The 26547-nt window shown below is 37.4% G+C and overlaps 1 protein-coding gene across 5 annotated transcripts in view; it reads right to left on the bottom strand.

The window, feature by feature from the left end:
- Nucleotides 1-26547, bottom strand: part of PDE11A (phosphodiesterase 11A) — a 571707-nt gene that overhangs the window by 243255 nt on the left and 301905 nt on the right. For all 5 annotated transcript variants that reach the window (XM_072612423.1, XM_072612422.1, XM_072612427.1 and 2 more), the window contains one exon: nucleotides 25936-26000. In XM_072612423.1, coding sequence (XP_072468524.1) covers nucleotides 25936-26000 — 65 coding nt within the window. The remainder of the gene's footprint in view (nucleotides 1-25935; nucleotides 26001-26547) is intronic.

Consider the following 26547-nt stretch of genomic DNA (forward strand, 5'->3'; position numbering starts at 1 on the left):
CCAGTTTTCCCAGCAATTTTTGTCAAACAATGAGTTCTTATCCCAGAAGCTGGGGTCCTTGGGTTTATCAAACAGAAGGTTGCTATATTCCTTGCCTACTGCTTCTTGAGTGCCAAGTCTATTCCACTTGTCTACCTCTCTGTTTCTTAGCCAATACCAAGTGGTTTTGATAATTGCTGCTTTATAGTACAGTTTGAGGTCTGGTAGCGCTAGGCCACCTTCCCAAGCATTTCTTTTCATTAGTCCCTTTGATATTCTGGACCTTTTGTTTTTCCAAATGAATTTTGATATTATTTTGTCCAGCTCTAGAAAGTAATTGTCTGATAGTTTAATTGGTATGGCACTAAATAAGTATATTAATTTGGGTAGAATTGTCATTTTTATTATATTAGCACGGCCTATCCATGAGCAACTAATGTTTTTCCACTTACTTAAATCTGACTTTATTTGTGCAAAAAGTGTCTTGTAATTGTGTTCATATAATCCCTGGGTTTGTTTTGGCAGGTAGACTCCTAAGTATTTTATACTGTCTACCCTAACTTTAAATGGGATTTCTCTTTCTATCTCTTGCTGTTGGACTTTGTTGCTAATATATAGGAATGCAGAAGATTTGTGTGGGTTTATTTTGTACCCTGCAACTTTGCCAAAGTTGTTTATTAATTCTAGTAATTTTTTACTTGAATCTCTGGGATTCTCTAGGTAAATCATCATATCATCTGCAAAGAGTGATAACTTAGTTTCTTCTTTGGCTATTTTAATTCCTTGGATATCTTTATCTTGTCTAATTGCTACAGCTAACATTTCTAGTACCATATTAAATAATAGTGGTGATAATGGACAACCTTGTTTCACCCCTGATCTTATTGGGAATGCATCTAGCTTATCCCCATTGCATATAATGCTTGCTGAAGGTTTTAGATAGATACTGCTTATTATTTTATGGAAAGTTCCCTTTATTCCTACATTCTCCAATGTTTTTAGTAGGAATGGATGTTGTATTTTGTCAAAAGCTTTTTCTGCATCTATTGAGATAATCATGTGGTTTTTGTTAGCTTTGTTGTTGATGTGATCGATAATGCTAATAGTTTTCCTAATATTGAACCAGCCCTGTAGTCCTGGTATGAATCCTACCTGATCATAATGTATTAATCTCGTGATAAGATGCTGTATTCGTTTTGCTAGAATCTTATTTAAAATTTTTGCATCTATATTCATTAGGGAAATTGGTCTATAATTTTCTTTCTCTGTTTTATCTCTTCCTGGTTTGGGTATCAAAACCATATTTGTATCATAGAAAGAATTTGGGAGGACTCCTTCTTCCCCAATTTTCAAGAATAGTGTATGTAGTATTGGAATTAACTGTTCTTTAAATGTTTGATAGAATTCACTTGTGAATCCATCTGGCCCTGGAGATTTTTTCCTAGGGAGTTCATTGATGGCTTGTTCAATTTCTTTTTCTGAGATGGGGTTGTTTAAGTATTCAACTTCCTCTTCTGTTAATCTGGGCAATTTGTATTTTTTAAAATATTCATCCATCTCATTTAGATTATCGAATTTGTGGGCATAAAGTTGGGCAAAGTAGTTTCTAATTATTGTTTTAATTTCCTCCTCATTGGAGGTGAGTTCACCCCTTTCATTTTTAATATTAGTAATTTGGTTTTCTTCTTTCTTTTTTTTAATCAGATTGACCAAAGGTTTATCAATTTTATTAGTTTTTTCATAAAACCAACTATTGGTTTTATTTATTAATTCAATAGTTTTCTTAATTTCAATTTTATTAATCTCTCCTTTGGTTTTCAGTATTTCTAATTTGGTATTTACTTGGGGATTTTCAATTTGTTCTTTTTCTAGCTTTTTCAACTGCAAGCCTAAGTCATTGATCTCCTCTTTCTCTATTTTATTTATGTAAGCATTCAGAGATATAAAACTTCCCCTAATAACTGCTTTTGCAGTATCCCATAAGTTTTGGTATGTTGTCTCACTATTGTCATTCTCTCGAATGAAATTGTTGATTGTTTCTATGATTTCTTCTTTAACCCAACCCTTCTTTAGAATTAGATTATTTAGTTTCCAATTGATTTTTGGTTTCTCTTTCCATGGCCTTTTATTACATGTAATTTTTAATGCATTATGATCTGAAAAGGATGCATTGATTATCTCTACCTTTCTGCACTGGATTGTGAGATTTTTATGTCCTAGTACATGGTCAATTTTTGTAAATGTTCCATGTACCGCTGAGAAAAAAGTATATTCCTTTCTATTCCCATTTAATTTTCTCCAAAGATCTATCATATCTACCTTATCCAGAGTTTTATTTACCTCCTTAACCTCTTTCTTGTTTATTTTGAGGTTGGATTTATCGAGTTCAGAGAGGGGGAGGTTGAGGTCCCCCACTAGTATAGTTTTGCTATCAATTTCTTCCTTCAACTCCCCCAACCTCTCCTCTAAGAATCTGGATGCTATACCACTTGGAGCATACATGTTTAGTAATGATATTGCTTCATTGTCTATGGTGCCTTTTAGCAGGATATAGTTTCCATCCCTATCCCTTTTGATTAGATCTATTTCTGCTTTTGCTTTGTCTGAGATTAGGATTGCTACTCCTGCCTTTCTTACACGAGCTGAAGCACAATATATTCTGCTCCATCCTTTGACCTTTATCCTATGTGTATCCCCCCGTTTCAAATGTGTTTCTTGTACGCAGCATATTGTTGGATTATGGCTTTTAATCCATTCTGCTATCCGTCTCCGTTTTATGGGAGAGTTCATTCCATTCACATTCACAGTTATGATTACAATCTGTGTATTTCCCTCCAACCTCTTTCCCACCATTTGTGCTTTTAGCTCTCCCGTCTCCCTTCCCCTCCTCAATAGTATTCACTTTTCTCCCCCTCCTCCTGCAGCCTTCCCCTCCTTCTTTTAGCCCCCCTCCCTTTTAGTCCCCTTTACTCTTATTGCTTCTTTCCTCCCTTTTAGCCACCCTCCCCTTTCTTCCCCCTTCCCCTCCTACTACCTATAGAGCTAGTTAGGATTATCTGCTTAAGGTTATTGTTCCCTCCTTTGAACAAATCAGATGAGAGTACCTCTCAAACAATGCTCATCTCCCTCCCCTCCTTCCCTCTACTATGGTTTTGTACTTCTTCCTGTGATATAATTTGCCATTTTCTGCTTCCCCCTTTCCACACCTCCTATTACATTCCCTTCTCATACTTAAATCATATTTTTGACATGATATCATTTACTTTATGCCCGTTCCCTCTACATATATCCCTTTTATCATAATAGATGCACAGTTCTCAAGATTAACAGGTATCATCTTCCCTTATAGGGAGGTAAACAGTTTGCCCTAATTGAGTAGCAAGTTTTTGTTTTTGTTTTTTCCCCTCTGTTTACCTTTTTATGATTCTCTGGAGACCTGCATTTGAAGATCAAATTGTCTGTTGAGTTCTGGTGTTTTGGTCAGGAAGCTCTGGAAATCCCTTATTTCGTTGAATGACTTTCTCCTTGCCTGAAATGTTATGCTGAACTTTGCTGGGTAGTTGATCCTTGGTTGAAGTCCCAACTCCTTTGCCTTACGGAATATTGGGTTCCAATTCTTTCGATCTTTTAATGTAGAAGCTGCAAGGTCCTGTGTGATCCTGACTGTGTGTCCTTGATATTTGAATTGTTTCTTTCTGGCTGCTTGTAGTATTTTCTCCTTCACTTGATAGCTCTGGAATTTGGCAACTATATTTCTTGGGGTTTTGAGTTTGGGATCCCTTTCGGAGGGGAACGGTGGATTCTTTCGATGACTATTTTGCCCTCTGAGTCTAGTACTTCTGGACAGTTTTCCTTGATGATTTCCTGGAAGATATTGTCCAGACTCTTTTCTTCATCATGGGTTTCTGGCAGGCCAATAATTCTTAGATTTTTCTCTCCTGGATCTATTTTCCAGGTCAGTTGTTTTTCCAATTAAATATTTTACATTTTCTTCTATCTTTTCATTCTTTAGATTTTGTTTGACTGATTCTTGTTGCCTCATTGAGTCATTAGTTTCTACTTGCCCAATTCTAATCTTCATCGTAGTGTTTTCTTCAGTTAGCTTTTCCATCTCCTTTTCCATCTGACCAATTTTTCCCTTTAAGGAGCTATTTTCTCCATTTAATTTTTGTACTTCTTTTTCCATTCGACCAATTTTCCCAGTTAGGTTTTGGGTTTCCTTTTCCATCTGATCAATTTTCCCAATTAGGTTTTGGGTTTCCTTTTCCATTTGATTAGCTCTTCCTTTTAGGGAATTATTCTCTCCAGTTAATTTTTGAACTTCCTTTTCCATTTCTTCAATTTTCTTTTTCAGGGTGATGTTCTCATCAGTGAATTCTTTTTTTATAGTTTTAAAATCATTGGCCAGTTTTTCTTTTATATCCTTCTTCAGACGTTCCAGGTAATCTAGTTGTGCTTGCGAGAAATTCATAGTCCCATCTGAGGTTTCAGATGGAAGTACAGTCTCAGCTCTAACCTCTTTGGTGTTTGTGTTTTGGTCCTTATCCCCATAGAAAGATTCTATGGTTTTTTCATTTTTCGTCTGCTTTTTCCGATTCATGATGTTGGCTGAGTGTTGTAGCTTTTGGTTCTTTCAGTCAGAAGGTACAGATCTTTAAGTTGAGCTGATGTGTGTCTAGGCTAAAAGCAGGCTTTTGTTTTTTGTTTCCCCGATCAACCCTGGGGTTAGCTTGTTAGGTATGTGGGAGGGGTGGTCTGTCCTCAGGATATCTCCTCAGCTGACTTGAGGCAAAGGCAAGGTTAGGGGATGGTGATCCCAGCTTCCCTATTGTCTTCCCTTTTCCCCTGGAGGGCTGGGGCACGCCTAGAAGCTAACGCGTGTTCCTGCCCCTCCTTGGGCTCGTCTCCCGGCTGTGAGGCTTGGCTGGGTCTCAGTGCGAATTTTCTCTGCCCTGGGTCGTCTGTCCCTCCAGCCGTCTCTGCTACCGTAGGAAGAATCCCCTTTTGCCACTTTTCCAGCCTCTGGTGTTATGAGACCACCCGCCCCCTTCTGCTGTTCCCGCTGATCCAGGATTAATCTGGGGAAGAATTTTATGGTTCCCTCACGGTCATCAGGGGGGAGGAGAGAGCACTTACTGATCACTCTGCCATCCCAGTTCCTGGAAGTTCAAGTAGTGACCCACCGAAGTCCGTCTTCAGGCTGAAGATTTCAAGGGCTGCTGCGCTGATGTCTGGCACTCAGTGGCTCTCACCGGCTCGGCCTGGCTTATCTCCTGCTCTGCTGGTTTTGCCCGCCACTCTCGGGCTCCTCTGGTCCCCTCTGCCCTGCCGCGCTGACCGCACTGCGCTGTGCGCCGGGGTCTTACCCCCGCGGAACAGATCCCTCCCGTGGACCCTCCGGTCCAGCCTGGGCTCCGAATCCGTCAAAGTCTGTCACCCACTGGATTCTACACCTCCAAAGTCTGGTCAGCCTCTCCCCCCAGAGATATCCAGAGGAGTTTTTCCAGGAGCTTAGGTGAGTTGTTGCTTTCATTCCGCCATCTTGGCTCCGCCCCCCCTCCACTTGGTTCTTGATGACGGGAGAAGCAAACTTCCACTTTTCTGCAAACTGTAATGGGTCCAACGTCTTTAAAAATGTCTACTGATTAAAACCAAATTAAATGAGAGCCGCATAAGAGGTAGGGAACAAACCATAAAAGCCAGTTTGCGAGAATCCAGAGCTGCCATGACTCTGTTTCACGTCCTGCGTCAGTCTAAGGGATTACCTGCATAGTGGACACGATTGTGTATTGGATCTGAGTAGTCGTTCATGAGCCTTGTTGTTCGCATGAATTTTTACGGCTTTCATTCTCCTTCATGACAGTTTTATTAGATATTCAAGCCCATCACTTTGAAATAAATAGCAGGAATGGAGGGGGAAGAGCTTGTCTTTCATTTAAGTCATCATGCTCAAAGGCAAGGAAATGAAAAAAGGTAGGAGTTTTACCTCTGTATAAAAGATGGACATTTGATCTGGGTGGGGAAGGAAGGTTGGATATGGATACTGAAGCCCTGAGTATGAATTTCCTCTACCTCACTTCCATACTATATGACTTTAGGCAGCTCCCATTCCTTAACCAGGCTTCAGTTTTCTCACCTGTAAATAAAGGGGCTGGGAGAGATGATTGTCAAAGGTAAGGGTTCTCAACCTGGAGTCTGTTAACTTGTTTTAAAAATATTTTTATAACTATATATTTCAATATATTTGGCTTCCTTTGAAATCCTATGATTTTCTTTTCAAGTGTCTAAAAACATCATTTTAGCTTTACCAGACTGGCAAAAAGGGTACATTAAAGCAAAAAAAGAAGGTATCAAAAAAGCCCCTGCTGTAATGTCCCTTTCTTGGTCCAAATCCTAAGACAGGACATATATTGTCAGCTTTAGAAGCTGTCTCTGAATGTGAGAAACCTATAGTGTCTTCACAAGTGTTCCATCAACTTCATTAATGTATCTTATAGTTATTGTCCAGGCCGCTAGGTGGCGCAGTGGATACACTACTGGGCTTGGAATCTGGAAGACTCTTCATGATTTCCAATCTGGCCTCAGTACTTACTAGCTGTGAGATGCTAGGCAAGTCACTTATCCCTGTTTGGCTCAGTTTCCTTGTCTGTAAAATGAGCTGGACAAGGAAATGACAAGCCATTCCAATATCTCAGCTAAGTAAACCCCAAAATGGGGTCACAGAGAGTCAGACATGACTGAAATGACTGAACAACACAATTGTTGTCATTAAGTGATACATCCACACAGTGCTTGGTGAAATTCAACATGTAGAAATCATATTTATTGACTCTGCAGACCTTTTATGACTCCACTCTCATCAGTTTCTCTATTGGGATTTTTTTGGATGGTTATTCAACTATGGGGATTTTCTAGAATATTCTTAAATTTTTACCCGGAGTATTTTGTTCATTTTGTCCTGAGGTTCAACAGAGTCTTTGGTTATAAGAAATCTCCTCTTAATACTTGGCACAGCAATAGAAGAGACATAGTACAGCAGACATCATCTTAGAGCATGGGGTTATGGCATTAATGGTAGCGGTCTGTTTTAGGCCAATGGGTGAGTTCTTCACATTCTTGTGAAATCAGGGGAGGCTTTTTCAAGCTCTTGAGTGTTTTACATGACTGGTAAAGGAGTAGCTTAGTATTTATAAGATGGAAAAATGATACATACCTAAGGAATTGCAGGGGAGAAGGCAAAGGACCTTTCTTCCTTCTTTGTTTTACTTATATAAAGTGCTTTGAAAACATTTCCAAAATGATTTACATACTTTTTCTGAGTTGAGCCTCAAACAACCCTGGCTAAGAGGTCCTACAGATGATGGATGAGAAAGCTAAAGTTCAGAGAGGTTTAAATGAATTCCCCAGATGGTCACAGAGCTAGTTGATATCTGAGGCAGAATTTGAACTAGGTCTTCCTAATTCAGGTCTAGCCTCCTTTCCACTATCCCACACTACTTCTAGATAGAAGTATAAGAATAGGGGGAATGGCCAAGAAAACTTTGTTACACGAAATAAAACAGGTAGGAAATAGGAGATTTGAAAAGGAAAAATAACCAGGGGCAAAATAATAGGCAGTCTGATGATGAATCAAGCTGTCAGGCAAGCTAAGGAGAAGCTACATCGGGCATACAATTAAATAATCTAATCGTATGCATTGAGCTGCTCATCATGTGTATGAGGTGTAACTATAGTAATGTGATGAGTTACATGATTCAATCATTCCATATATCACACATACAAACACCCCCTCGGGTGAGATCTGTAAAGGGTGACATGCACTTGGGTTATGATTTTTGGTGTTTTTTAAAAATCAATTTTACTACCTCATAGTTAAACCTATCCGTGCCAAAATCAAAACTACTTTTTAAGGCATCAATAACACAATGAGTTAGCAACAAGACAACTGCCTCTGTGATAAAATATCAGTCAAGAAAATACAATGGATTGGCAAATCCTAGTCGTACCTCCCCAATGAGTCATACCTCCCTTTCCATTAAAGAATGTCAAAAATCTTAGCTGTGAAAGAAAGGGGAAGAGGTGGGGTTAGAAGTAAGGGGAAAGTCCAGAAAAGTCAGGAAGCGTAAGAGCACCAGCAGCTGACTAAAAGAGAATAATATGATTCCATATTGGGATATCGGTGGTGGGACTCTTATCTAGACAGCGGGCTCTCCCCAAGTCATTGCTGTCACAGCCATTGCTGTCCCTACGACTAGTGTGATCAAGAAGAAGTCCAAGAAAGGTACGCTGAAGAAGATAATTAAGATAATTCCTCTAGGAATGATTCTCAGGCAGTAGTTCCATCAGTACCTGGGAATCAAGTGAATGAATCTTTGACCAAATTCAATGAATATGGGGCTAAGCACTATAAGTTTCAGGTGCCATTAAAAGACAGCCATGCCTCCTACCTACTCTGGTACTTCTTGATGACTTTGTTTTCCTAGAAGTCTCCCCTGTTTACAAGTATGCCCAGGAATTCCTGATGGCTATTGCTGAAGATGTGTGTAAGATCAAGTCATGTAAGTGAATACAGAACTGGTAAAACCCCATATGCTACTGTGAGAGTCAGATTATAGACAAGAGATATTACATAATATCTCAAAAAGCTTACTAAGTTGGTGTCCCAAATGGAATTATGCAATTTATTAAGGCAAGTGACTATACCTCTACCAAGGCCATAGGTTTCTTCTGATGTCATTAGTAACATTTTATAGTTACCAAGTGTTTTATAATGAATTCAGAAGTTGCTTGGGTTCACATACATCCTCCATCAATTACTAACTTAAGACTTTGAGTGGCTTACTTTAAATCTCTGGACTTCTGTTTCATCATCTGCAAAAGAAGGATTTGGGCTAGATGGCCTATAATGTCCTTTCTGAGTTTAAATATATGATCCTCTGATCTTTTTTAAAATGACTGTCTCTATAATGTTGTACTTTAGATTCTGATGTGTTATTTAAAAATTAGCCAACTTTTGAAAAATACTCTACTCTTAAAAATAAATTATGGATATTGTTGAGTCATTTTTCAATCATGTCTGACTCTTTGTAACCTCATTTGGGATTTTCTTGGCAAAGATACTGGAGTGGTTTGCCATTTTCGTCTCCAGCTCATTTTACAGGTGAGGAAACTGAGGCAAACAGGGTTAAGTGACTTGTGTCACACAGTATGCATCTGAGGCCAGATTTGAATTCATGGAGAAGAGTCTTCCTGAATCCAGGTCCAGTAATCTATCCATTGCCCCAAATTATTCACAGTTTTTTTTAAGGGAACTAATATGGCCACTTAGCAAATGTCAGCCCAAAGCTAAGCACTCAAGTCAGAGAAATACAGGAATTAGGAAGCATTAACAAAGCCAAACAAATTTCCCTAATCTGGTGGTAGGAGGAAATCCTAGCACCATAACTGATGGGAGAGCTGGAACTACTATGTTGACAAGTTAAAGTAAGAGGGATGAAAACAGAAATTGAATTGGAAAATAATAAATATAATCATCACCCTGAGTAATTGCTAATGCCATAAACAGTAAGGGTATTTTTTTCCATGGAAATTATTTCTCAGGATGCAGCTTGTGAGTGGGAATATCCGTATTATGAGAATGAAGAGTGAAGTTTAAACCCAGTGTGCTTAAAGCACTCATTTTCCAACATTCAGATCCAACAGTGCTTAGAACTGAGGAGACCTAAATATAGACTAACACAAGTGGAAGCTAATGCCAAAATAAAATACCACCATTATTTAATCTTTCTAAATGAAAATGAAATCCATATACCTTGAACTTCGGCAAATGAGCCATTTGGAGTAAAGCAGAAGATTCAAGTCAACTCAAGCACTCATCAAGCACCTATATGTTGGCGCTCTTTTTAAAAGATAAACCATAATTACTTAGTTTCAAATAGATGTAGAAACAGAAATCGATAGGATCTGACAGCATTGCATCATCTCAGATAGCAGCTAGCTCTTCCTTTCAGCTTGTACAGCTTCAAATATAATGAGGTCAAGATGAAAATGTTCAAAGTGCTCCAAACTAACACCAACCAAGAAAATGACCCAGGGACAGTATGAGGTCACTTATTAGTGAAAGTAATTGCCAACCCACATATTTGCTGCCTGAGCAGTCAAAGAGCCAAGGAAGGATAACACAGATGTGCCTGGTCATTTGCAAAGCCCAGTAGTCTCATCTACTTAAAGCTAGAATAATGCCCACTAACAGTCACATGGTGGGACATGACCCCAGGAGGATGAGATCAGGGCAGAAGGCACTGGGATGTGAGAAAGAGGGAATAGCCCAGGAGTATAAGGCATTGGCATAGGTCCTTTTCTATTGTTATTTGACTCTGAATTGTTCAAATGTGGGCAGCATTTAGAATTGACAGAGTAATTGTCACTATTATTAATTGTCCAATTCATTGGCACTATTTGTTCTTTCAATGGATTTTGGAAAAAAAACAATTCACATACTTTCCTATTAACTCATTTAGGTAAAAAATTAACTTTCTTAGATGAATTGAGATGCTAGATCTTTTCTTCTTCCTCCTCCTCCTCTTCTTCCTTCTTTTTCTTCTCCTCCTCCTCCTTCATTTGCTTCATCTTTTTCTTATCTTCTTCTCCTCATCCTTCTTCATTTTTTATCTTCTTCATTATCTTCTCCTTTTTCTCCTCCTCCTCTATATTTTTCATCGTCTTCATTTTCTCCTCCTTCTTTCTTCTTCTCCTTCTTCTTCTTCATCTTTTCCTTCTTCATCTTCTTTTCCTTCTTCATCTTCTTCTTCTCTTTTTTCTCCTCCTCCTCCTCTTCATTCTTCTTCCTCCTCCTCCTCTTCTTCCTCCTTTCCTTCTCTTTCATTATGATTATGATTTTCTCTTCTTCTTCCTCTTCCCTCCCCCATTGTGTAAATCTCATTGTTTCCCAAGCTCCCTAAAAAGCAATAATGTTTTTAGTTTAAATTTATTATTACTGACATTATAAGTTACAACAAATAACAATTCACCAACAATTGAACCAAATATGGGTTAATCTCCAGCAAAAATCTATAAAATTTGTACCATTTACATGTTGATGAGATAGGGAGAGAGAAGAAAAAAAAGAATATTGTGCCATATATTCTAAGAAAATAAAATCAAACAAATGAGCAGTAGCAACAAATTATATCTGTTATATGTTCCCTCCCAAACCTATCTGTGTACTTACAAAGCTCTATATCTTTGGCATATGTGTATTTATAAATATATAGACACATGTATTTATAATTTCAATGAGTATTATAGTCCTCTTGTCATGCTAATCACGCTTTGCATCATTTTATAACAATATAACCACATTCCTTTGTATTCTTCATAATGGTCCTTTTTATATCAGAATGTAATAATATCTCATTACCTTAATACAACCTATTCAATCATTGAACATATAGATCATTTGCAGTTTTCCACTTTTACAAACAAAAATGCTGTCAACATCATTGTACAGATAATTATTTTCCCCTTTTTCATAATCTTTAGGATAAAGTTCCAGCCACATGATCTGTGAATCAAAAGATGATTAACTTTGTGACTCATTGTTTATTGCCATCTTGCAGATGTTGCTGCTGTTCAGTTGATTCAGTTGTGTCTAACTCTTTGCAACCCCATTCGGGGTTTTCTTGGCAGAGATGCAGGAATGGTTTGCCCTTTCTTTCTCCAACTCATTTTTCAGATGAGGAAACTGAGGCAAACAGGGCTAAGTAACTTGCCCAGGGTTGCACAGCTAAGTAAGTGTCTGAGGCCAGATTTCAATTCAAGGAGATGAGTCTTCCTGATTGCAATACTGCTCTATCCACTGCCCCCATGTAGCAGATAGCAACTAATTTTATAAGTGAATTTATGTAACTCATACTTTAAATACTGTTACAAAGATTAAGATGATGCTCTATTTATGTGAAATAAATTTCTGAATAAAGGTATCCAATGCTAGTAGATGTCTAAGGCTAGATTTGAATACATGATTCTTTTTTAAAGATATGTATGGGTAGCTTAATTTTTTAAATGTCTTTTCATGGAAATAATTTTCAAAGCTGGCAATATCTTGGGAGGCTTAAGTAATCCCTAAATTGACACCTTCCTACATCCTTCTAACAATCTCACCAATAATTTCGTGCTGTTGGTGCTTTCTAGTGTTCTATTCCTGACTTATTCTTGTTCTGTCTCCTCTCAGAAATGGTGAAAAAGCATGAACTTGAGAAGAAGCACTTCTGGGTCATAAGCCCAGTGTCCTGCTGTGAAGAATCACAGAAAAAAGGACTGTTTGAGTAAGATAATGTCAGAGTTACAAAAGCAACCAGCCTCTCAGTAAGAGAAATTGTCAGAAGGTGAATCCTACTCATTTTAAATTGGCTAAAACATTTGGTTCATCTCCAAACAAACAAACAAACAAAAAGAAATCTATAAAAAGGGAGCAAGACTTCAATGGAGATTTTGCATGATATTTTGTCCTGATTTGGAGTATAATATACAAGGTAATTTTAAAGTAGAGCACAAGCTGTGTTTCTACAGTATGGATCAATGGTATTCTAAACACTTAATCAAATTATGGTAGAGCCTCATTATAATGCTAATGTTGGGTGCAGAGCTAGTTTGCACATTATAGTTTGAGAGATAATAATATTAGTTATCATTCATAAAGCACTTTAAAGTTTCCAATACTTTTTATATTTTTGACCTTTGCAACAACTCTATGAGAAAGATACTATCATTATCCCTACTTTACAGATGAGGAAATTGAATCCAGACAGAATAAGTGACTTGCCTAGTGAGTATCTGAGGTTGGTTTTATCCCTATCCCACCTAGTTGCTCAGAGATATCCTGTGATCTGCAATCTAATATGTTAGATGATAAGTAGTGTACAAAGAAGCACTTTAAAGCAGAATTTCACTATGTCATTTTCACATTCTGTATGTGGCAGACATATATGCATTTGTCATCAATCTACACTATTTTCCTCAGAAGGTGTGTGAATGTATATACATATATATATATATATATATATATATATATATATATATATATATATATATATATATATATACACACACATATGTTTATAGGGCAAATTCTGGGGTCAGTGAATAAATGAACAGTTTACGATTGGCATGAAAGGGTTAGTCCATATCCCTAAAGTATAGGGGCTTTTTGTCCCAGGAAATAATTTCTAACTTGGAATAATATAGCTTATTGTGTTATCAAAGTTTAAGAATTCTTTCAGAATTGGATGGATCTCTGATCACATTCATGAAGTTATACCTTCATTCAAGGATGTAAATAGCAAATCATCTGTGCCTTCTCGTACTTGTCAACTCCTATCTGTGTTGTCCCATAAAATCTTCCACATGGAGTACACCATGTGTGTGGGTGTGTGTGTGTGGGGTGTGTGTGGGTGTGTGTTGACATGGAGCTTGTGTTTTGGTTATCCCTTATTCTCAGCCTGATTGGTCCACTTCCTTTTCAGGTCAAAAATCTTTCTTGCAGTGTCCTTTATGCCATGTTTCCTCTTCACTCCTCTGTTGGTATTACGTTGGAGCTCATTAACACCCACATATGCCTCTTTATCTTCCTTTGGATGACTCCTAACTCCAGTTTTTTTTGTGATATTCCATGATTCCGCTATATAGAATCACTGCAAGAAATTTGTTACAAAGACGAGTCTTTGTTTCAGGGAGGTATTTGACATTACTGAAAGACCTTCACAGTTTCCCAAAGGCAATCCAGCCTGTTCTCTCCATCCTCTTTTAGAGAGGCAGATAGACAATACAGTAGATGGAGTGCTGAGTCTGGAATCAGGAAGACCTCAGTCCAAATCCAGCTTCAGACGCTTGCTAGCTGTGTGGATCTGGGCAAGTCACTTAATTTCTGTTTGTCTCAGTTCTCTCACTTATAAAATACAGAAAATAGAGCCTATCTCCCAAAGTCATTTTGAGGATAAAATGAGATATTTGTAAAGTGCTTTACAAATCTTAAAGAGCTACATAAATACTAGCTATCCTATTTTAGATCACATTTATTGTCTATCTGCAGTATCTTTCCAAGATACAGTTACTAACGAACTGGCTCAATGGGCTATCCATGCTGTTATCCTCTTAACAGCAGGTATTCTTCAACCATTTGGCTATTCCTACATAGATTGTTAGGCTGATCTCTTCTCCGGTGGTCATAGATTTTGTGAGAAGCCCATGTGGTGATCTGGGGCTTGATGCAATAGCACAATATGCACAGGAACATCTGGAGGACCTCACCTTATACCGTAAGGTCTGCTTCCTTTTGGACACTACAGGATGACTCTCTCACAGATTTAGAGTTGTAAAGGACCTTAAAAGACATCTAGTACAATTTCCTTATTGAAAGGCAGGTAGGTGGCACAGTGGATATAGAATATTGGTCCTGAAGTCAAGAAGACATTTTCCTGAGTTGAAATCTGGCCTCACACACCTACCAGCTGTGTGACTCTGGGGAAGTCACTTAACAGTGTATGCCTTAGTTTCTTCATCTATAAGAAAAGCTGGAGAAGGAAATGGCAAACCCCTCCAGTATCTTTGCCAAGAAAACCCCAAATGGGGTCACAAATAGTTGGGCATGACTGAAATGATTGAACAACAAAAAAGTACATTTTCCTCATCTTACTAATGAGGAAAGTGAAGCTTAAAGAGATCAGGTCATATGATCACACAGCTAGTATCAATGAAAGGAACTGAACCTAGATCTTCCCTTCCCTTCTAGCACTGTAGCCACACTTTCCTGTTTTATGTTGCCCTTGATATTAAGAACATAATTAAATAAAGTTAACTCTATAGTAACATCTGTCAATGACTCTTGCCCAAAGGACAGTGGAGAAATGTGTGCTGGGTGTCAGTTGTCTACAGTAGAGGTGTGAAACACATGACCTGAGGTGCATACTAGCTGACAACACTCAGTGTTAGCCCAAACCAGATTAAAATATAATTAGGAAATATTTAATGAGATTAAAAAAACACATAAGTAAATTACATTTTAAAATGAAGTCAATATGTGACCCACAGTAATTATCCAGTTATGTATAATTTAGTGACCCCTTTTTCTATTTGAGTTTGACACTATTAGTCTTTAGCATATTGCCCATTTTAATTTCTGTACAAGAAATGATTTAAAAGGAAGTGCATTTGTTATAAAATAAATTACATTTAATATAATAAATATGATGTGTTGATAAAAGTGGGAATAATAAATTGTTAAAATATTGACATATTAACAGATATAATGCAGAAACATCAATATTATATATATTATATAAATATACCATGTGTGCTATATATACATATAAAATTAATTTATCATAAAATATAAATTATTTTATTATTTAAGAAATATTTAATTTCTATTATCAGAAATTAAGAAATAGATAACTCTTACTTTTGCTTATACAAAAGATGATGGGGCCAATCACACAGCAAGAATGATGGTTAAAATATGATCTGGACAAACATTGCCCTAGTACTTCTCAAAAGAAAAGTAAAAAAGTACTTCTCCAACCCACTGAGCAGATCCTCTATGGAGAACTCATAGTAAATCAAGTCACATAACTTCTCTGGGCTTCAGGTTCTCATTTGTAAATTAAGAATATTCAGCTAAAATAAGGATGACCCCCTAAGGTCTTTTCTAGCTGTAAATCTATGATCCAATGTCATAAAAGAGAATCACACATCATGAGGAGGTATGGATGGGTTACAAAAGGTACCAGTGGAGGAAGGACCCATATGGACGAGTTCCACTGAAATGTACTCAACAAAATTATTGTTAGAAACAAAACCTGCTCTGACCCAAATCCAACCCATGGAAATAAATCTTTGGGAATCAATGAAAATACCATAATTTAACATGACTATATTATTATTAATGATATTGGTTGGAAATTTCTGATTAACAATAAAAAAAAATACCTTAAGTTTCAATAGCTCATTAAATAATGGTAAAGGACATACTGAAATGTTTCTAACACTATTCTCAACCATGAATAAGGAAGAAAAGTCTTAGGATATCCTACAAACTATTCTTTTGTAGTAGGATTTTCAAAAAATTATTTATTTCAGACTGGGTCTTTCCATCTCACCAGGGCTGAAAGTGCAGGGTCTGTTCACATTCCTGATCGCCTCCCTGCAGTGATTGGGAGCTTTGATTCTTTCCACTTCCAAACTAGACTGGTTCACCCCTCATTAGGCAAGTTGGTGGTCCCCATGCTCCCTAGGGCTCACCATACTGATTTCAAACTTAGCATAGACACCTGATCTGCATAGCCCACTGCTGCTTGGAACTCCTGAACTTGAGACATTCATCAGTCTAGGCCTTCCTAGTATCTAGGATTACAGTTATGTACCAATACATCTGTCTTCTACTAGGTTATAATGTTCTGAAAGCTGCACTATTTCAGTCCAAAATATAAGTATCTATTTAGATGACTTAGTGTCTTTCACTCTCAGTGTCATTGAGATTAAAAGAGTAAACCTTCCAAAATCTCCCAACTTAGACTCAGGCAGTAGGTAAAAGAACAAAGAATCTGACCAACTGAATTCTAAAGGAATAAATGTTGCATACCTCCTAAAATTATGCATAAATTCCTATAAGTAAATTTTTTTAAAAAATTCACAATTCGTATCATTTTAAAGATGGTACTTAGATTATTAAAGATTATAGCAGGAGAACTGAGTTTGCTATATTTAGAGCAGGGTCAATGAATATTCTAAACAAGTCTCAAACTCGTGGACTTAAAAGTGCAACTTTGGAATGAAAAATAAACAAATACATCAAGAAAAAGCTAAAGGGATGATGGCAGCAGAGAAAGGGTAGAAATAACCAATGAATTGGGTTTGAGCGAGGATTGAGTAAGGATGACAATGAAAAAGTGTTACACCTTGTGTGTGAGGGATGGACATAAGTAAGCAGAGATGATGAACCAACTTTAGACCCCAAATCTCTAACAATTCTATAGCCATAAAATCTGTAGTCCCCAAAGCAGGACCTCAGAACTCAATAAGCTTCTCAAGACTTTGATGCATGAAGTAATGGAAATTTTTGAAAAGAAATATTAGTTAAACTCCGTAATGTTTTCCAGAGTACCAAGCTGTCTAAAACACATTATCTATAGAAAGAAAAAGTTAACTGAGAAAAGGTTATAAGAAAGATGTACTGTATATGGAAAGCAAGTCATAATTTGTACACTCAAGGCTTATTTCAGATCGTCTCCCCTGTGATCAGAGGTGGTGTAAATGCTTCACCTACTCATCTTCATTTTTTTAACTCTATCAAATTGACTGAAGGAGTCCTCTTCCAAAGGGGAGAAATTATTGGACAATCCAGCAAAGGTCTCTTGAAATAAATACATTTTACATTAACTTGGAGACATAAATAGAGTGATGGAGACACCTATCTTAGAATGTCAGGGTTCAAAGGCAGAAAGTCCTTTTAATTTCTCTTTGAAGAAAACTTGACCTTTAAAAAATGATTGCAGAGTTTCCTAAGGGCAGCCTAGGGCTCTAGGTTATTTAATTTTGAAATTATGGCTCTTTCAGCACTTCAAATGAAACAGAAGGCAAAAAATGAACTCTACAGTAGTCAAAAGAATGATTTTGGAGGGAAAGAAGTAGTATATTATCAAGACTGTCAAATTTTTACATTTTTAAAAAAGGCTGACTTCTTTTTTTCATCTTTGGGAGTTAAGTAGAGTTATTTATGATAATCTTGTGTGTGACTACGATCACCTAACCCAAGATTTGAGTATAATTAATTTCATTTGTTATAAACTTTTACAGTGGACTTAAAAAATGCTTACTTAGGAGAAACCATATGGAAAAATACTCCAGATAACTAATAATAAAATAAATGCTAATTAAATAACTCTCAGCTTTCATCTCATTTGTCAAATTGACAAAGATGATAAAAGCTGAAAATAATCATATATGAGGGATTATAGGAGGTCTGGCAGAAAGTTATCAGGAATTACATGGGGAAAAGCTAGTAAACTCTTCATACCCTTTGATCCAATAATTGCACTAGTGGACATGAATTCCCCCGTGACATCAAAGTCATAAAAGGAAGGTTCCATATATAGTAAAATATTTATAGCAACATTTCTTTGTGGCAAAAACCAACAAAAACAAAGAACAAAGCTACTACTGACTGAGGAATTGGTGAATAATTGTGATATATGAAAATAATGTAATGTTGTGCTATAAGTAATAATGTAAAAATTTCAGAGAAACATGAAAAGGCTTATTTGGACTGATACAGACTAAAGATAGAAGAGAAAAATATACACAAAGACCTAAATAGTGTAAATAAAAACCATACACAAAGAACAGGGGAGTTCAGATTAAATGCAATGACCAATAATGATCCCAAAGATCAGAGGATGAAACTCTCCTTCCTCTCAGTAGTGGAGTAGGAAATGATGCTTTTAGATCCCAGATGTATCAGGGGCAGGCAGATGTTGCTGTTGCATTGATTGCTTTTGCCTGATTGTTTTTCTTTATTGCAAGGGATGCCTGGAGAGATGGGAACATTGGGAAATGATGGGATGTAAAGAAATAAAAAGGCATAGATAAAATTTTTTTAAAGCTAGATTGAAATAAAATTTAAACTTCCTTACTTTGTTTTGCTAAAGCCCTTATTTAGTGACCCTTGCAGATGAAGTGAAGTGCACTATTTGTTGTCATTTTTGCCTGACTGTAGAGACTCTGAAACTAAGCTTTTGTTCACTGCTCCCAGCTTACCTGACCTTGTCAAGATAAGAAAAAGATTTATTGTGATGGTCATATCTTCTCTCCATGTGAAGCCGTTATTTACATTGCACTTGATAAAAGCCAAAGGAACTAAATGAATCTTGTACTTTTGAACTGACTGATTTCTGTATGCTGAGCTAATTGGAAACAATGACCCCAAACAGACATCTAGTTCCCAGGTATAGGAAATCAAATTACACTGGTAAGTTCTTTGAGAACCCTGAAGTCCTAAATAAATATGAGTTATTTTACCTTTGCATCATAAAACACACTAAAAGTGCCATAAAGAGGAAGTTACCAAGATTTTCAATTATATTCAGTTATACTATTATATCCCACCTGGCTGCATTAATTGGTTCTCCAAAAGGATTTTGTGTTACACGAAAATTTCAGAAGGTATTGTCCACAAGGGCAATCTTACAAATGGAAACATGGGAAAAAGAGAGTGAGATGAGGAACCAGAGGCTGGAATGTGAATTGTATCCAGGGATTTGATGCAGCGCCTTGAGCAGATGAGCTCAAGAGTTGGGGTCCCAAGGTAATTGTCATGGAGGTACCTGATAACCAACTGAAGAAAATGTTGATCACTATATCTACCATGACCTCACAATGCATGAAACTGTCAGTGTTATTTCTTTATGCAAATATCTCAGACTTATATTGGATTCTTATATTCTACGATGACAGCAATTCTAAAGAACTGATGAGCCCCAATGTGAAACCATTACTGTGCCTTATGGAAGGGACACATACAATATCTTTGTATACTAGAGACTGCTGGACATATATCCATGTAATTCCCTAATGAGTTTTGTTAAACCTACTAATTTAATGGTCATCGATACAAGGAAGCAATAACAACATCAAAATAATAAACATTTATATGATACGTTAAAATTTATAAAAAGCACTTTACAAATACTATTTATCTTCACAACCATGGGGGGTAGGTTTCTATTACCATCCTTACGCTGCAGATGAAGAAAGTAGAAGTTAGGTGAGCTGCCCAGGGTCACCCAGCTGGAAAGTGTCTGACTGATTAAAATCATGTCTTCCTGTCTCCAAATTCAGCACCCTGCGCCACTCAGTTTCCTCTAGAGATGCCACTAGAGAGCAGTAACTTCCTTGTTTACATAAATATAACCTACCTTGGCCCTCCATCCTGCAATCAATATGTTGGAACTGATTCAAGTGGTGGTCTTTGTATTTGAGGAGATGCCATCTATCTTTTCTTCCTGCCGTTTTAGCATTGTACTCACCATACTACCAAATGACAAGAAGATCGGCAAGCTCATCAATTTAGGGAACTCCAAATGTAGGGATTCTCTATATTAATGTAGATGTCTATGATTTAGTCGATAAGCCCTAGGGAGGTGACTGAAGCTCATGAAGGTTAAGGGGTTCACCCAGGGGCCCATAGCTAATAGATGTCAGAGGTCAGATCACAGGTCTTTCTTACCGGAAGCCTAACACTCTATTCATAATGCTATACTTGCATTGCCCTTACAGAAGAAATAGCAGGAACATCAAATACTTTCTATACTTCTGTTATGCCAATGGAATATCTCCATGTCTGCTAGGATACTAGTCTCCAAACTTTTTTGATTATGTTGCTCTATCACCAAAACTTTTTTTAGCACACATCCCTATGGATGGAAAATTTGCTTATTTGTAAAGCACATGTATATGTAGTGCTGTGCTAATAGTTGTATGTATTATAAAACTTGTACAAAAATAGACATTAAAAAGATGAGATAAAGATGGAATGATATTTCATCCTTGAGTTGACAGAGAGCCACTGGGATTTATTGAGCATAGGATTGACAAGATCAGATCTAAGCTTTGGGAAAAATTACTTTGATGTATTGGAGGATGGAGGAAGAGTGAGGTGGCACAGTGGACTGGGAATCAGGAAGACTCATCTGTCTTTAGACACTTACTGTGTGACCCTGGGCAAGCCACTTAACCCTGTTTGCCTCAGTTTCTTCATCTATATAATGAGTTGGAGAAGGAAATGGCAAACCATTCCAATATCTTTGCCAAGAAAATTCTAAATGGAGTCAGGAAGAGTTGGACATGACTGAAGTGACTCAACAACATTTAGAGTATGGATTGGAGTCAGGAGACTTGAGGCATAAAGACCAATTAAGATATTATTGCAATAATCCAGGCAAGAGAAGATGGGAGTCTGAATTAGAGCAAAGACCTGGTGAGTACAGAGAAGAGGATATATTTGAGAGATGTTATAGAGATGGAAATGACAAGATTTGGCAACTAATTGGATGGATGTGGTGAATGAAAATAAAGAATCAAAGATGACACTGTGGTTAAAATATGCATGACTGGAAGGATGGTGGCACTATTTGAAGAAATAGGACAGTTCAAAAGAGGAGTGGGTTTGAGGGGGAATAATAATATAATGAGATCTGCAATGTAGCTCACCCCCTATTAGTGCCATTCATCCTGTTCTACTTACTTTGTCCCACCAAAAAAAAGAAAATATGGATGGAGGGATGTGGGGGAGATATCTTAAAGACCACTGTCCCAGAACCACAAAGCCTATCCAGAAGAACTAGCCAGGAAGAGAGAAAAATAGGGCAGAGCTCCTATTCCAGTAATAAGGTAATCTAATGGGCAGAGCATGACTTGGATGGCTGCAGAGGGAGTGGGGAACAAAGCATACTTAATGCTTGGGTCAGGTTTAGGCTATAGTCACCCCATGGGGCCGTCTCTGGGTAGATAAAGGGGAAAGATTAGGAGCTTCCACAGTGACAGAAGGCTAGCACCAGGACAAGTAGGGTGGGAAAGTATTGGGCACCAATGGGGGAAGGGGATGGTCTGGTTGTGATAGAGATAAATTGTGACTGTCTACCTTCGAGGATAAAAGCTATCATTCAACACTCTGATTAGGTGATCACAAACCCCTTGGCCCAAGACTTGGGGGTGATGCCACAGCACCCAGGAAGCCAAGGATACCTTCTGGATTCTAGTACCCACTCAGACTAGTCTTATTCATCCCTGTTGATCAGTATCCTGCTACAAGCTGACCGATTCTCTCCTATCCTTCTTCACATAACCACTGTTCACTTTGTCAGAGATGGTGCAATCACCAGTCATCCAAGACTCTCATCTGAGTAGTCAGTAACAAGTCGGAGGCAGATAAAAGAGGAAGTGGATACTTAGTGCCTAGAAGAGGACAGAAGTAGGTCTTTAAAAAAGGTCACCAGAAACTGGAAGAAATGGTGACTCACTTAAATCAGGAAATTGCTGAAATTGATTTTTAAAAAGTGATCTGCTGAAAAAAGAAGAATGAAGAACTTGTTTCTGTTTTGAAGAAAAATGGCTAATTGATGCAACAGCAGTAGCAGAGATGAAATTGTCGTGCCCTCATCTCTACTGTGTGCTTGTTTTATGACTCCATTTCAGATTTCTTGGCAAAGATACTGGAGTGGTTTGATGTTTCCAGCTCACTTTACAGATGAGGAAACTGAGGCAAACAAGATTAAGTGACTTGCCCAGGATCACACAGCTAGGAAATATCTGAAGCCAGATGTGAACTCAATTCATTTTGATTCTGGGGCCAGCATTCTTTCCACTTAGTCATCTAGCTGCCTTCTACTGTATGGACAAGTCCTGAATGTATATGAGGAGGAATAGAAATTTTTACCTAATGAAGGACTAAAGTTTGGGAAGGATAGACCTGCATGCCTTTCTCAATCATGTGTACATTTTGTCCCCAAAACACTTCCCCCTGAAGGTATTAAGATAGAGAAATGAAGGAAGTTCTCAATACTTCTACTGATTTTCCTTATCAGTTGGGGAATCAGGTTTGCATACAACAAAATATTTTGCCTTATCTCCCAGAATAAGTTTTGCAATATGTCCCTCAAGCATAAGATATTTTGAATTGTTAATATATTTTGACTTGCTTTTTTTTCAGAAAGTAATAACACTAGATTTTCATAATAATGCACTTTCTATCAACAAATAATGAGATCATGTTCTTGGGTCAGTGGCTTTGCTCCTCAATTTCTCATTTGTAAAATAAGGATAGAAATAATGCCGACATAGGATCAACTGAAGTAATACATGCGAAGCATTCTGCAAATTTTAAGGTGCTATGTAACTATTATATGGTAACTATAATAAGTATTATGTTCTTATTTTCATATATTTACAGCTGGAAGAAGCTTCCAGAGCAATCTTGTCCAACCCTTTATGTAGGGGCGGGAAACCTGCTGCCTAGAGGGCCGTGAGGCTGTAGGTTCCCCACTCCTGCTTAATTTTACAGATGAGGAAATGAGGTGACTTGCCCAAGACTGAATAGGTCGTAAGTAGAAGAGTCGAGATTTGAACACAGATCCTTCAACTATAAAAGTTCACAAAAGGTAATTATATAAACTTGACGTTATATAATCTTTTTTTTATGGTAATGCCAAATCTACCCTCCCTAGGAATTTTCCCTTTCTCTCTCCCTCTCCCTTTCCCTCCCTCTCTCAATGGTTTGCTGACAAATGTTTAACATCTGGATCTCTGGGAGAAAAAATTGTGCCTGTGTCACACTTTAAAGTTTAATCGACCTTATTAACATTCCTCCATCATTTTCTTAAGACTAGGGTATCAACAAAATGATAAATCAAATCTTGATTTGTAGCCTTTGCTGATTTCTGAGGTGTAGATGATCACACTGAAAATTTAATAACTGGCTCTTGTGGATCACTCTGAGCTGGCTCTTGCATGCTGTTGCTCATTCCTCATATTTAATGTTGCCAAATCTTTTCAATTCTACCTCCGTAGCATCTTTTTTATTTTGTTCCCTCCCCCTCACTCATACAGCCTCTACCTTAGTTCCCAGCCTCACCACTTCTCAGTAGAAAACAATAGTCTTTTAATTGCTCTTCCCAACTTCTGATCTCCTCTAATTTCAAAGTATTCTCTGCATAGCTCCCAAATTGATATTTCTAAAACACAGATATGATGATTTCACTCCCCTACTCAAGAATCTTCAGTAGCTCCCTCTTTCCTCTGTGATAAAATACAAATTCTTCTTCTTGACTTTTAAAGCCTTCACAACCTGAACCATTGCAATAGCCTTCGGGCTGGTCTTCTTGTTGCAAATCTCTCCTCATGTCAATCCATCATTCACTTGGTGGTCAAACTGACCTTCCTTAAGTTCAGATATGAATATGTCACCTCTTCCATTTAACAAACTCCCATGGCTCCCTAGTAGCTCCAGTATCAAATATAAATTCCTCCATTTGTTTTTTTTAAGTCCTTTATAATCTATCCCCTTCCTACCTTTCCAGTTGTCTTCAACCTTATTTTCCTCATGTGCACGGCAATCTAGCGACACTGGCCTCCTTGCTTTTCCTCCCACACCATACTAGGAAATCTAGGCATTTTTAATGATTGTCCCTCATGCCTGGAATATTCTCTCTACTCATCTCTACTTCCTGGTTTCTTCCAAGTGCCAGCTAAAACTCCTCCTTCTTACAAGAAGCCATTTTCAGTCTTCATTAATGCTGGTGCCATGCCTCTGAGATTTTATAGACATATATACCCACACATATATAATTATGTATACACACATGTATACATAATCATCATTTATATATGTGTGTATATATAATTATATACACACATATGTGGAAAGACAGAGAGAGACAGAGACAGAAAGTATTAATTTGTAGTTGTTTCTATCTTGTCTTCTCCATTAGATTGTGAATCTTTGAGGGAATGGACTGTTTTTTGCCTTTCTTTGTATTCTCAGTGCTTAGCACAGGGGCACATGTGCCTGGCACGCTGTAAGTGCTCCATAAATGCTTACTGACTTGAGTTGACACTCATTTAATTTCATTCCCCTTTCCTGATTTTCTGTCTCTTCTTAGTAGATTGCTACTGCATAGACCCTGGAAGAAAGCAGTCATTTACTTGTGGTACCAGTTTCATTTTCTCTAGAAATTAAAAAGAGTCAATACTGTGCGGGGTGGAAGGAAGATGGGGTGCCAGCATGAAGTCACATAGAACAATCCCTTGAGATGTGCTGATGCTTCCCCAGGCCCTCCTACCAGTTACTTTCTGATTGACTTAAGTATTTAAGGGCTCTCAGAGGGCTCTCAATAATTAAAGTATGATCAAAATGGCATTGCCAGAGATTGGCTAGCACTGGAATCAGATTTTGTGGCTCTGTGTTGGGGTTCAGTTATGCTATATTAATAATGTTACTGTGAATTAATGTTGGCCAGGGAATGTTCTGGGATATAAGCAATAATCAATCACTTTCATATACCAGAGTTGGTTTGTTAAATCAAATTATCTAGGCCCTTTATTTGTCTCTGCATTTCATTGATTTCACTATTCAATAGCTTCTCAACTGATAATGACTAAGGGAAAGGGATGGTAGAAATTCAAATAATTCATTTTTATAGTGGTCAATTCCTGTTTATCCATGGAAATTCATGCAAAATAGACAGAGATTTACAGACATTCAAAAAACTTCACTTTTATTCATGTTATAACTTTTCCTGCAACAAATCAATTCTTGCATTAGGAATTATGGCAAATATCAAAACTTACTGGGTAAGATTATCCCCTCTTTGTTTTCCTGTTCATACTGTGGTGACCATAAGTGATCACTCAGGAGGGAGAAAAAACAAAGGCCAGAAATTAGCCATCAAAATGAAATAATCGGTGCCAGCGTGTTTGAGAGTCTGCTGTATTTGTTTAGCAACTCTGGTTAAGAGGAAGAAGTAAAAATGGTTGACTAAGAGAAGGTTTAGGGGGATTAACATTATATTTTCCAGTAAACATATGTAAATGAGACTTGTGTCTTACTTAAAAATCAGCAGATTCTGTTAAAGTTCACTTTGGAAACATGATAAAATTTAGCATTAAGATATAAAACAAAGGCAAAATTTTAATCAGAGATCAAGTACTGACTTTCAATATTAAAAATCCAAATGCTGATTACAGATACATAGAAAAACCATCATTAGGTATAGCCATGAAATGCAGATGAGCAGCTAGATCAATTTTCACTTCAGTTATCTCTTAAAAGGTAGCATCCTTAAAGGGATTATCAGTGTGGAGAAACATGGGCTAGCAACAAATGAGAAATATGACAGCCACAAGCTCTACCTGTTCTCTGCATCAGCGCTGCACTTGGGAGACATCAATTCAAAGGACTTGGTAAACTTCACCACCTGTCAGAGAAAAAAATAGATGATAAATTCAACTCAATAGCTCTGAAAAAATTCAGGTAACAGTTTTCAGCTTACAAATTTATCATTTCCATTTTTCATAATTACTAAAGCTGTTAAGTACTGTAGATGAGGAAAATCTTAAGGGAGAAGAAGAAATTTCCCATTCTATCCATTCAATTCAATTCTTTTTAAGGGATACTCCATCAAAATATTAATAAATTTTATAACCATAAAAATATCCGTTGTTGCAGTGGGGAAAATAGGGTAATTGTGACTCAGTCTGCTTAGAATGTGCCCTTTTAATGCCCTGCTATCTACTCAATCTTCCTTATTATCCTTAAATAGACAACATGGCTCACTCTATTGTGGGTAACACAGCCCCCAAACAGAAGACCACTGTAGTCATAGGATCTGTGTTCAAATCTTGACTCTTCTTATTACCTATTCAGTTTTGGGTAAGACATCTCACTTCCTCATCAGTAAATTAAGAGGTTGGATGAGACACCTCCCTAAGTTTCTAGTAGCTCTAAATCTATAAAAATAAGAA

This window comes from Notamacropus eugenii, chromosome 5 (assembly GCF_028372415.1).
Source record: "Notamacropus eugenii isolate mMacEug1 chromosome 5, mMacEug1.pri_v2, whole genome shotgun sequence".
In the NCBI taxonomy this organism is placed as follows: Eukaryota; Metazoa; Chordata; class Mammalia; order Diprotodontia; family Macropodidae; genus Notamacropus; species Notamacropus eugenii.